Raw genomic sequence first — 13,661 nt, forward strand, 5'->3', positions numbered from 1 at the left:
GCTGGGATTACAGGGATGCGCCACCACGCCCAGCTAGTTTTGTATTTTTAGTAGAGATGGGGTTTTTCCATGTTGGTCAGTCTGGCTTGAACTCCCAACCACAGATGATCCACCCACCTCGGCCTCCCAAAGTTCTGGGATTACAGGTGTGAGCCAACGCACCCGGCCTACTACTGCTTTTCTTTTTAAAAATTTTCCTCCAACTTTTTATTTTGAACATCTTTTAATCCCACAGGAAAGGTAAAAGAATAGACACCTTCATCTTCCACCGAGATTTACCAATTATTCATGTTTTGTCATATTTACTTTCTTCACTATAAAAAAACATACTTTTTTTTTTCTGAATTACTTGGAAGTAAAATGCAGATATCATGACACTTAAATACCCTTAAATACCGAAGTATCCATTGTCTGAGATTAAGGATATTCCAACCCCTCCACTCGACCCAATTCTACCTAACCACAATACCATTACCATGTCTTAGAAAATCAATATTAATTGAATATCGACCAATATACAATTCATATACAAACTTCCCTAACTGCTCTCACAGTGACTTTCTTTTTTGAGACATAGTCTCACTCTATCACCCAGACTGGAATCCAGTGGTGCAATCTCAGCCCACTGCAACCTCCGCCTCCCGGGTTTAAGCAATTCTCCTGCCTCAGCCACCCAAGTAGCTGGGATTGCAGGTACACACCACCACACCCAGCTAATTTTTGTATTTTTAGTAAAGATGGGGTTTTGCCATGTTCGCCAGGCGGGTCACAAACACTGACCTCAAGTGATCTGCCTGCCTCAGCCTCCCAAATTGCTGAGATTACAGGCGTGGGCCACTGTGCCCAGCTCCAAAGTGACTTTCAAAGCTCACTTTTTCTATCTAGGATGCAATCAAGATTCAGGGACTGCATTTGATCATGCTTTTTTGGTCTCCTTAACATTCTAAAACATTCACTCTGCCTTATTTGTTGCTACTTCTTTTTCATGATGTTGACTTATTTATTTATTTATTATTTATTTAAAGAGTCTGGTTAGTTGTTTTATATTATATCCCACATTCTGGGTGTGTTTACTTACAATTAGAGGCAGTATTAAATACCTTTGGCAAAAACAATACATAGGTAGTGTTGTGTATTTCTTATCTCATTACCTTTCATGAGGTACACAAATGTCAGAATATCAACTCCCACTACTGATGTTCAATAATCATTAAAGGTATTGACTGCTAGATCTCTTCATTGTAAAGGTACATTTCACTCTTTGTAACTATCTGTAAAGAGATATTTTGTACCAGAAGCGTATCTTTTTCCCCAACAACTTTTCATCCAGTGGTCTTTATATTAATATGTTTCTTAAGTATAGTTAGAGAAAGAGGTTCCAAATGATCAAATCTAGTCCACCTTCATACTTTTAAGTCCATCATTATTATATATATTGTCTATTAGTCATTAATAACATCCCACAGTAATGGTAATAACAGTAATAGTTAATACCACAGAAAGATTACATTAGGTTCCGAAAGTCATATTTTAAACCAAATGTAGCAATGGGTTTACTATTTAAAATTAAGATACTAAAGACCAGTTGCAATGCTCTCAATTAGAACTCTTAGGATAGCTTAATACAGAATTGAAAGTTTAGAGCTATTTCAATTAATTCAAAGCAAAACATTTACCACTATTCCTTCTAAAGTCATGAGCATGTGCATAAACCACAAATGAAATTGAGTTGCCTAATATCCACAATTAGTAAATTATGCCAAATACCAAAAGCAATAACTTATAATCAAACATAAGTTTGCATACTTAAATTACATTAGAACAAAGAGTAGTTGGACTCTTTTAGTGTATCTCATTAATAGTAATCATTGGCTTAGATATTCCAAATAAATTCGATTAACAATTCCTGACCTGGGGAAGCTTTTAAGTGGTGGTTCTCAAACTTTAGTGTGCATCAGAATCACCTGAAGAGCTTGTTAAACCTGGTAGCTCAGGCCGGGCACGGTGGCTCAAGCCTGTAATCCCAGCACTTTGGGAGGCCGAGACGGGCGGATCACGAGGTCAGGAGATCGAGACCATCCTGGCGAACACGGTGAAACCCCGTCTCTACTAAAAAATACAAAAAACTAGCCGGGCGTGGTGGCGGCGCCTGTAGTCCCCGCTACTCGGGAGGCTGAGGCAGGAGAATGGCGTAAACCCGGGAGGCGGAGCTTGCAGTGAGCTGAGATCCGGCCACTGCACTGCAGCCTGGGCGACTGAGCTAGACTCCGTCTCAAAAAAAAAAAAAAAAAAAAAAAAACCTGGTAGCTCAGCCACAGTCCAAGAGTTTATGAATCATGTAGATTGGAGTGGGTTTTTTTTTTTGAGACAGAGTCTCGCTCTGTTGCCCAGTGGCGTGATCTCAGCTCACTGCAACCTCCGCCTTCCAGGTTCAAGCAATTCTCCTGCCTCAGCCTCCCAGGTAGCTGGATTACAGGCATGCATCACTACACCTGGCTAACTTTTTTGTATTTTTAGTAGAGATGGGCTGTCACCATGTTGGCCAGGCTGGTCTTGAACTCCTGACCTCAAGTTGATCTGCTCACCTCAGCCTCCCAAAGTGCTAGGATTACAGACATGCGCCACTGCACCCGGCCTGAGTGCAGTTTCTATCCAGTTCTCAGGTGAAGCTGATGCCGTGGACCCCAATGGCTACATTTTGAGAGTTAGTTTTAAAATACAAAGATGTCCAGATCTCACTTACAGACTAATTCATTAGGCTTGGGGATGGAAATCTGGCATTGATCATTCCCTGCATCCCACAATTTTAATGTGTCCAAGGGTAAGAACCACTGTTCCACTGTGGACTATGGTTGGTTACCTGAAGTTACTAGGAGTTGGAGATCTAATAAATATACACATTTCTCTGGGTCAATTGTAGGAAGTCTGCAATATTTAAGACATTTAATAAGTGACTTGGGGCCAGATGTGGTGGCTCATGCCTATAATCCCAGAGCTTCGGGAGACTGAGGTGGGTGGATCACCTGAGGTCAGCAGTTTGAGACTGGCCTGGCCAACACGGTGAAACCTCAATTCTACTAAAAATACAAAAATAAGCTGGGCATGTTAGCGGCGCCTGTAATCCCAGGTACTCAGGAGGCTGAGGCAGGAGAATTACTTGAACCCCAGAGGCGGAGGCTGCAATGAGCTAAGACTGCGCCACTGCACTCCAGCCTGGGTGAGAAAGCGATACTCTGTCTTAAAAAAACAAAACAAAACAAAACAAAACAGTGACTTAGTAATTGTTTAAAAAAAAAAAAAAAACCACACTGCAGAAAGATAAAAGCCAATTCCTAATGACATGTGCTCAGTGTCATGTCACTCTCAAGTGGTATAACAAAAACAAACACAAGTGTGTTTGTTATGTATAACTGTGCATGCATAGACATAGACAGATACAGAGATAAAGCAAACAGGGAAAATGTTAAAAATTGGTAAATCTGGGCAAAGGATACATAGGTATCCTTGTTTTCAATGTTGTTTCAACTTCTGCATAGGTTTGAACATTTCCAAAATTAAATTTTAAAACTTAAATTTAACTTAATAAAGGTATGAAGTATATAAACACTCACTATCTTCTCCTGGACAAGGCATCCCAGGACGTTCTGGTACACAAGGGAACACTGAAAGAAAATAAATGAACGTGAGTTAACAGCATATTTAAAACATACAAATTACACAGAATTTAAAATTCAAATGTAAAAGACACTGACCCAGATTTCAACCTGACCCTCTCTTCATTTGAGACAAGATAGCATGCAGTCAATATTATTTGCCAAAGGGATTTTCTTTACCAAGGCCATATAAAAGAAGGTTTTATTTGCCTTTGCTTTGTTGATATTAAAAAAAAATTTAAAAAAAGGTCTTATAAAAACAAACATATCTATAAACAATGCATTAGGCTGGTCACGGTGGCTTACGCCTCTAATCCCAGCACTCTGAAAGGCCAAGGTGGGTGGATCACTTGAGGTCAGGAGATGCCAGCCTGGCCAACATGGCAAAACTCTGTCTCTACCAAAAAATACAAACAAAAATTAGCCTATTAGCCTGGCATGGTGGCATGCCTATAATACCAGCTACTTGGGAGGCTGAGGCCCAGGAATCACTTGAACCCGGGAGGCGAAGGTTGCAGTGCGCTGCAATCATGCCACTGCATTCCAGCCCAGGCAACAGAGTGACACACCATCTCAGAAACAAAAACAAAAACAAAACAAAACAAAAAACCAAAGCATCAGAAGAGTGGAATTATTAATTCCAGTCCCTGGTATATCATTATTTTCTTATCCTTAAATAAATCATTAACTAGCATTTTGTTAAATCCTTGGTATAGTGGGACAAGTTTGTCACAAGGAAGGATGAAAATTAAATTACAAAATGTATACAAATATGAAACATAAAATATTAGTTTTTAAAAGATGTATACTATACTAAACTTAGGAATAAACTGACACCAGAAACAGCACCAAAATCAAAAATGTAAATTTACATTAGAAATTATAAATTTATATACTGATTCAAACCATTTTTATAACAAGGTAGAATATAAAGCAACAATGTATTTATGAATATCTAGTCAGCTACTGCTAGTCTGTGATGTACTAAAGGACATAGCTTAATAAAGAGCACAGACTACAGGAAGCACAGTTCCTAATGCATATTTTTAAAAGCTGAAACATAAGCTAGCTTCTGAAAGCATCTGTGATGTAGTATTAAAAGGCAATAAGACTTAAAACTGACTGTTTAATACCATTCATCAATCACTTCTTTATGCATTCATTGTAATTTTATTCTGGAAAGAGATGACAAAAAAACAGATTCTTAAAGTCCTATTAGAATCTCAACAAAGTACATTATGGATCCCTTGTGAGTCACTATGTCAAATTCTGGAGGTAGAAAAAATCAGGGCAGGTGTGCTGGCTGACTCCTGTAATCCCAAAACTTTGGGAGGGCAAGGCAGGCAGATCACCTGAGGTCAGGAGTTTGAGACTAGCCTGGCCAACATGGTAAAGCCCCATCTCTACTAAAAATACAAAAATTAGCTGGGCATGGTGGTAGGCGCCTGTAATCCCAGGTACTTCGGAGGCTGAGACATGAGAATCACTTGAACACAGGAGGCTGAGGTTGCAGTGAGTTGAGATTGTGCCGCTGCCCTCTAGCCTGGGCAACAGAGTGAAACTGTCTCAAAAAAAAAAAAAAAAAAAAAAAAGATAAAATCAAACCACTGCTTTTTTAAAAAAAATACACTGTAAAGGAAAATACAAAGAAATAGTAACAAGGCACTGAAATGATTCATTATACTTAAGGAAAGATTTATATTTGTTTTACTTTTTTAAAAGTTTCCTAAGTCTGGTCTCACAGCTCTCAAAAATGTTCAATGAAATACTGCCAATACATTGCAATTAAATGCAGTATATTAAGAGGTTCTTGGGTGGGCACAGTGGTTGACCTCTAATCCCAGCACTTTGGGAGGCCCAGGTGGTAGGACTCCTTAAGCCTAGGAGTTTGAGATCAGCCTGGCCAACATGGTGAAACCCTGTCTCTACAACAAATACAAAAATTAGCCAGCCATGGTGGTGCACGCCTGTAATCCCAGCTACTTGGGAGGCTGAGGCGCACTTGAACCCGGGAGGCCGAGGTTGCAGTGGGCTGAGATCATGCCACTGCACTCCAGCCTGGGTGACAGAGTGAGACTCTGTCTCAAAAATAAATATAGGAATCATGTAAATAGTTTCACTATTAACCTTTGAACAAAAGAAAGGATATTTAAGATACCTTACCTTTGGAGGTCACTATTTGTACACATTATAAAATTTCAACTAGATGACTTAGATTCCCCAGGCTCTCAATTTTTAACTTACATCATAAACTTGCTATGATACACTAAGAAATCACATTTTAATATCCAACGAGACATACAGAGATCACAAAATTCCCCAGACTGTAAGAAGCAGATTAATTTTACCTTCTATAGCATGTGAAAAACTACTAAATAAGGACAATTACTTAGGCATGAGTCACAGAGATTCAGAAAATGACATTGAGATTATGTTTCAAAATGGTCAAGAATGAAGAGTGATTTCGAAGAAATTATCACTCTGGACGAGTATGAAATGACTACTCTCTCACCATGAATCAAGAGTTCAGAATCCTTGTTTAGCTCATAAAGTCTAAAGGCTTCTTCTAACTCCAACTGAGATGATACAGTACACGGGTCTCCTAAAAAATACAAAGGTAAAGTAATGGTCACTTTAAAACCCCTAAATGTGATGATTACTAAACAAATTTCATAATGTAAATTTTGAGAAAAAATAATCTCATATTTATAAACATAAATATGTGACAAGGACAAATATTTATTTACTTTTTATTATTATTATTATTATTATTATTATTATTATTTGGAGATGGAGTTTTGCTCTTGTCGCCCAGGCTGGAGTGCAGTGGCGTGATCCTGGCTCACTGCAACCTCTGCTTCCTGGGTTCAAGCCATTCTCCTGCCTCAGCTTCCCAAGTAGCTGGGATTATAGGTGTGCACCACCATACCCAGCTAATTTTTATATTAGTAGAGACGGGGTTTCACCATGTTGTCCAGGCTGGTCTTGAACTCCTGACCTGAGGTGATCCGCCTGCCTTGGCCTCCCAAAGTGCTGGGATTATAGGCGTGAAGCACCACGCCTGGCTTAAGGACAAATATTTAGATATTTATTTAGACAATTCAATTTTCTGAAGTAGGTAACATAACTTCCATTTCTATTTGTACAAAAATACTACATGAGGTTCACAGACACTAATTTATATAGATAAAAATGTTGTTCTTTGGGTTTTTTTGGTGAGACAGGATCTCACTCTGTCACTCAAGGCTGAATGCAGTGACAGGATCACGGCTCACTACAGCCTTGACCTCCTGGGCTCAAGCAATCTTCCCGCCTGGGCCTCCCAAAGTGCTGGGATTATGGGCATGAGCCACCACACCTGGCCATTTTGTTCTTAACATTGTATATATCCCAAATACAGCAAACAGAATCTATTCCTGACCACATTATTTTTTTTTGAGATGGAATTTGGCTCTTGTTGCCCATTGTGGAGTGCAATGATGTGATCTTGGCTCACTGCAACCTCCGCCTGGGTTCAAGCAATTCTCCTGCCTCAGGCTCACGAATAGCTGGGACCAAAGACGTGCAGCACCATGCCTGGCTACTGACCACAGTTTAAACAGTCACTGCTATGTGTCTAATGGGTATGGCCAAGAGCAGGCTTTCTGTTACTTGTTTCTTTAAAAGAGGAAGTGAAAGTAGTTCCATTGCCACAATATGATTAGTTAGAAGTCTCCATGTAATCATTTTATCAAATTTTTCCCTTCACATGACAGAGCCTCCTCAAAGGAGTCACAGAAATGAAAAGCTACAAAACTATGGAAGAAGAGTCACACTTCAGCTGCTACGAAATGTAAATGAACAGTTTTAGTAACAGACACACAGAGAAGGGACGGAAGAAACAACTCTCCTACCCAACTAGCCAGATAACTGAGTCATCCCTGGCAATCAATGAGGTGGCACATCTCCCTGGGCTATGGCATTCCTTAACGGAAGAGTCATTCAGGCCAGGTGTGGTGGCCTGTAATCCCAACAGTTTGGGAGGCCGAGGCAGGCGGGTCACTTAAGGTCAGGAGTTCGAGACCAGCCAAGGCAACATGGTGAAACCCCATCTCTACTAAAAATACAAAAATTAGCCAGGCACAGTGGTGTGTGCCTATAGTCCCAGCTACTCAGGAGGCTGAGGCAGAAGAATCGCTTAACCCAGGGGGTGAAGGGTGTAGTGAGTCAAGATTGTGCTACTGCACTCCAGCCCGGGCAACAAGGCAAGACTGTCTCAAAAAAAAAAAAAAAAAAAAGAAGAAGAAGTCATTTAGAGCCTAGTTTGAACCTGAGCGAGTGAGAGTGAGTCCTTTACTCTGTCACTGATTTGCTAATTCCTGTAGTTACTATACACTAGATGCCACCAACCCTATCCAAATCTCAATCACCAGCATATAGCTCAGTCTGCTAATTGAGAAAGAAAAACGAAGTTGTTTTTCCTGGCTTCTCAAAGAAGAGTGCCTCTCCCTTTTCTTCATCCCACTTGACCACTGCATCCCTACTTCCTTTTATCTTCTGAGCTCGTCAGTTCCATTTCCATTTTTTCTCTCCTTCTACTTCTTAGCTCTTATCAGGCAAAGGAGTTTCTGAGTCTCCCTCTCAAAAACCTCTTCCAGGCCAGGCGCAGTGGCTCACACCTGTAATCCCAGCACTTGGGAGGCCAAGGTGGGTGGATCACCTGAGGAGTTTGAGACCAGCCTGGCCAACATGGTGAAACCCCGCCTCTACTAAAAATACAAAAATTAGCCGGGTGTGGTGGCACATGCCTGTCGTCCCAGCTACTCGGGAGGCTGAGGCAGGAGAATCACTTGAACCTGGGAGGCAGAGGTTGCAGTGAACCAAGATCACATCATTCCACTCCAGCCTGCGCAACAAGAGCGAGACTTCGTCTCAGGGGAAAAAATAAAATCTCTTTCCCATTCAGATTGACACTCCATTCATTCAGTAGCCACAAATCTCAAGAGTAAAACTAGAGACTAAAACTGGAGGAAACAGGTGAGAAGACGAGAAAGGAAAAGGGGCAGGGTCTTTGTTTTTTTCACTACATACTTACCTTTAATATTTTAAAAATCATAAGTTTGTAATCTTTTACAATGAAACAACTTTTTTTCACATAGTGATCATATCCTTTCTCCATGTTCTTATCTTACACACATTTCTCAAAATGCTGCTGCCAGGTTTTAGCCCAAACACTACACCAAAACTGTGGTTGCAAAGGTCATGAAACCAGCTGCTGAAACCTAGGACATCTTTTCAGTCCTTATTCTAGGTGATCTCTCTTGTAGCCCCTGACAAAGTTGCCCACTGAGTATTATAGAAATTCTGTATCTAGGTTTGTAAAACACTATTCTCTAGGTTCACCAACTGTTCTTTTTAACTGTTTATTCTGGAAAATTTGAAACATATTTCAAAATGTTGTTTTTCCCTATATACCCACCCACTTATTCTCTCCCATGGCAGCATTCTGACAAAATCTCTATAACTCTAGATAAAAATTCCTTAGTATAATCCAAATACTGTTATTAACCTACAAAAACTAACAAGTATCTTCTTTGACCACAATGGAACAAAACTAGAAATCAGTAACAAGATGGACTTTGGGAACTACAAAAACACATGAAAGTTAACAATATGCTCCTTATTAACCAGTGGGTCAATACAAAATCAAGAAGAAAATTGAAAAATTTCTTAAAAAAATGAAAATAGAAACACAACACACTACCAAAACCAATGGGATACAGCAAAAGCAGTACTAAGAGTTGAGTTTATAGCAAGTAATAAGTGCCTATATCAAAAAAATGAGAAAGGCTCTAAATGAACAAACTAACGATGCATCTTAAAGAACAAGAAAAGCGAGAACGAACCAAACACAAAATTAGTAGAAGAAAAGAAACAATAAAGATCAGAACACAAATGAATGAAATTGAAACAAAACACACAAAAGATCAACAAAACATACACCTGATTTTTTGAAAACATAAACAATATCAACAAATCTTTAACTGAACTAAAAATAAGAGAGACAAAACCCAAAGAAATAAAATCACAGATGAAAAAGGAGACAATACAACTGATACTGCAGAAATTCAAAGGATCATTAGAGGTCATGGTGAGCAACTATATGCCAACAAATCAGAAAGCCTAGAAGATATGGATAAACTCCTAGATACATACAACCTACCAAGTCTGAACCACGAAGAAATCCAAAACCTGACTAGACTGCTAACAAGTAGTGAGATTGAAGCCATAATAAAAAGTCTCTCAGCAAAGAAAAGCCCAGGACCCAAAGGCTTCAGCATCATTTAAAGAAAAACTAATACCAGTCCTACTCAAACTATTCCAAAATATGGAGGAGGAGGGAATAGTTTCAAACTCATTCTAAGATCCAGTAATACCCATCAGTATTACTAAAACCAGACAGATACGTTAAAAAAAAAAAAAAAAGGAAAGAAAAGAAAAAGAAAACTACAGGTCAATATCTCTGATGAACATTGATGCAAAAATCCTCAACAAAACACTAGCAAACTGAATTCAACAACACATTAAAAAGATCACTCATCATGACCAATTGGACTTTGTTCCAGGGATGCAAGGATGGTTCAACACATGCAAATCAATCAATGTGATACATCACATTGATACAACGTGATACAACAGAATAAAGGACAAAAACCATACGATCATTTCAATTGATGCTTAAAAAAGCCATTTGGTAAAATTCAACATCCCTTCATGACAAAAACCCTAAAAAACCTGGGGATAGAAGGAACATAGCTCAACACGATAAAAGCCATATAAGACAGACCCACACCTAGTATCATACTGAATGGAAGAAAATTCAAAGTGTTTCTTTGAGATTTGGAACAAGACAAGGATGCCCATTTTCAACACGATTATTCAACATAATGAGACAAGAGAAATAAAGGGTCTCCAAATTAGAAAGGAAGAAGTCAAATTATCCTTGTTTGCAGATGATATAATCTTATATATTTACAAAAACCTAAAGACTCCACAAAAAAAAACTGTTAGAACAGATAAACTAATTCAGTAAAGTTGAATATGAAATCACCATACAAAAATCCGTAGCATTTCTATATGCCACAGCAAATAATCTGAAAAAGTAATCAAAAAAGTAATTCTATTAACAGTAACTGCAAATAAAATAAAATACCTACAAATAAGTATCACAAAAGAAGTGAAAGATCTCAGCCTGGAGCAGTGGCTCATGCTTGTAATCCCTGCACTTTAGGAGGCTGAAGCGGGAGGATCACCTGAGGTCAGGAGTTCGAGACCAGACTGACTAACATGGAGAAATCCCGTCTCTACTAAAAACACAAAATTAGCCAGGCGTGGTGGTTCATCCCTGTAATCCTCAGTCGGGAGACTGAGGCAGGAGAACCACTTGAACCCAGGAAGCAGAGGTTGTGGTGAGCTGAGATCATGCCATTGCACTCCAACCTGGGCAACAAGAGCGAAACTCTGTCTCAAAAAAAAAAAAAAAAAAAAAAAAAAAAGTGAAAGATCCTTTCTTTACAATGAAAATCATAAAATACTGATGCAAGAAACTGAAGACACACACATTAAAAAAAAAAAAAAAAGGAAAGATATTCCATGTTCATGGATTGGAAGAATCAATACTGTTAACATGTCCATACTACATTTGGACATCTGTAGATTGAAAGCAATCTACAGATTCAGTGTAATCCCTATCAAAATACCAATAACATTCTTCAGAGAAATAGAAAAAAAATCATTGTAAATTTATATGGAACCACAAAAGACCCAGAATGGCCAAAGCTAGCCTGAACAAAAATAACAAAACTGGAGGAATCGCATTCTGTGCCTTTAAATTACACTACGGAACTGTAGTAACCAAAGCAGGATGGTGCTGGCATAAAAACAGACACATAAACTGATGGAACAGAAGAGAGAACCCAGAAATAAATTCATACATCTAGAGTGAACTCATTTTTTACAAAGCTACCAAAAACATAAACTGGGGAAAAGACAGTCTTCAATAAATAAGACTGTCAATATACTGCTGGGAAAACTGGATATCTACATGCAGAAGAATGAAACTAGACCCCTATCTCTTGCCATATACAAAAATCAAATCAAAATGAATTAAAGACTTAAATCTAAAACCTCAAACTATGCAACTACTAAAAGAAAAAACTGTGGAAACTCTCCATGACATTGGTCCAGGCAAGTAATTCTTGAGTAACACCCCACAATCACAGGTAATCAAAGCAAAAATAGTTAAGTGAGATCACATCAACTTAGGTTTCTACAAAACAAAGCAATCAAAAGAGTGAAGAGACAGCCCACAGAATAGAAGAAAATATTTGCACGCTATGCATCTGACAAAGGATTAATAACCAGAATATACAAGGAGTTCAAACAACTCAATAGGAAAACAAATCTAATAATCTGATTAAATAATGGGCAAAAGTCTGAATAGACTTTTTTTTGAAACGGATCTTGTTCTGTCACCCAGGCTGGTGTTCAGTGGCATAATCTTGGCTCACTGCAACCTCCGCCTCGTAGGTTAAAGTGGTTCTCCTGCATCGGCCTCCCAAGTAGCTGGGATTGCAGGCACGTGCCACCACGCCCAGCTAATTTTTGTATTTTTGGTAGAGACAGGGTTTCACTATGTTGGCCCGGCTGGTCTTGAACTCCTGACCTCAAGTGATCTGCCCACCTCGGCCTCCCAAAGTGGTGGGATTACAGGCGTGAGCCACCATCCCTAAAGCTGAATAGACTTTTTTTTTTTTTTTTTTTTTTAGATGGAGTCTTGCTCTGTCCCCCAGGCTGGAGTGCAGTGGCACAATCTCAGCTCACTGCAAGCTCCGCCTCCCAGGTTCATGCCATTCTCCTGCCTCAGCCTCCCGAGTAGCTGGGACTACAGGCGCCCACCACCACACCTGGCTAATTTTTTGAATTTTTTTTTTTTTTTGAGACGGAGTCTCGCTCTGTCGCCCAGGCTGGAGTGCAGTGGCCGGATCTCAGCTCACTGCAAGCTCCGCCTCCCGGGTTCATGCCATTCTCCTGCCTCAGCCTCCCGAGTAGCTGGGACTACAGGCGCCCGCCACCTCGCCCGGCTAGTTTTTTTGTAGTTTTAGTAGAGATGGGGTTTCACCGTGTTAGCCAGGATGGTCTCGATCTTCTGACCTCGTGATCCGCCCGTCTCGGCCTCCCAAAGTGCTGGGATTACAGGCTTGAGCCACCGCGCCCGGCCATTTTTTGAATTTTTAGTAGAGACGGGGTTTCACTGTGTTAGCCAGGATGGTCTTGATCTCCTGACCTCGAGATCTGCCTGCCTCAGCCTCCCAACGTGCTGGGATTACAGGTGTGAGCCACCGTGCCCGGCTCCTGAATAGACATTTTTTAAAAGGAGACATACAAATGGCAACAGATATATGAAAGGGTGTTCAACATCACTGATCATCAGGGAACTGCAAATCAAAACTACATCAAGATACCATCTCATTCCAGTTAAAATGGTTTTTATCCAAAAGAGAGGCAATAACAAATGCTGGAAAGGATGTGCAGAAAAGGGAAACCTCACATGCTGTTGGTGGGAATGTACTTTAGTACAGTCACTATGGAGAACAGTACGGAGATTTCTCAGAAAACTAAAAATAGAACTACCATATGATCCAGAAATCCCACTGCTAGATATACACCCAAAAGAAATCAGTATATTGAAGAGATATGTACACTCCCATGTTTATTGCAGCACTATTCACAATAACCATGATTTGGAAGCAACTTAAGTGTCTAGCAATACAATGGGAGTACTATTCAGCCACAAAAAAGAATGAGATCCTGTCACGTGCAACAACATGGATGGAACTGGAAGACACTGTGTCAAGTGAAATAAGCCAGATACAGAAAGACAAACCTTACATGCTCTCACTCATTTGTGGAAGCTAATAATTAAAACAATTGAACTCGGCCGGGCTCAGTGGCTCACGCCTGTTAATC

General features: G+C 39.7%; 1 protein-coding gene across 5 annotated transcripts in view; it reads right to left on the reverse strand.

Moving 5' to 3' along the window:
* PRKCI (protein kinase C iota) overlaps positions 1–13,661 on the reverse strand; it is an 84,641-nt gene that overhangs the window by 38,947 nt on the left and 32,033 nt on the right. For 3 of the 5 annotated variants that reach the window (XM_037988568.2, XM_037988569.2, XM_073023465.1), the window contains 2 exons: positions 6,166–6,255; positions 3,612–3,662 (listed from right to left, as the gene is read on the reverse strand). In XM_037988568.2, coding sequence (XP_037844496.1) covers positions 3,612–3,662; positions 6,166–6,255 — 141 coding nt within the window. The remainder of the gene's footprint in view (positions 1–3,611; positions 3,663–6,165; positions 6,256–13,661) is intronic. The other 2 variants (XM_037988570.2, XM_073023464.1) reach the window with 1 other exon arrangement.

This window comes from Chlorocebus sabaeus, chromosome 15 (genome assembly GCF_047675955.1).
Source record: "Chlorocebus sabaeus isolate Y175 chromosome 15, mChlSab1.0.hap1, whole genome shotgun sequence".
In the NCBI taxonomy this organism is placed as follows: Eukaryota; Metazoa; Chordata; class Mammalia; order Primates; family Cercopithecidae; genus Chlorocebus; species Chlorocebus sabaeus.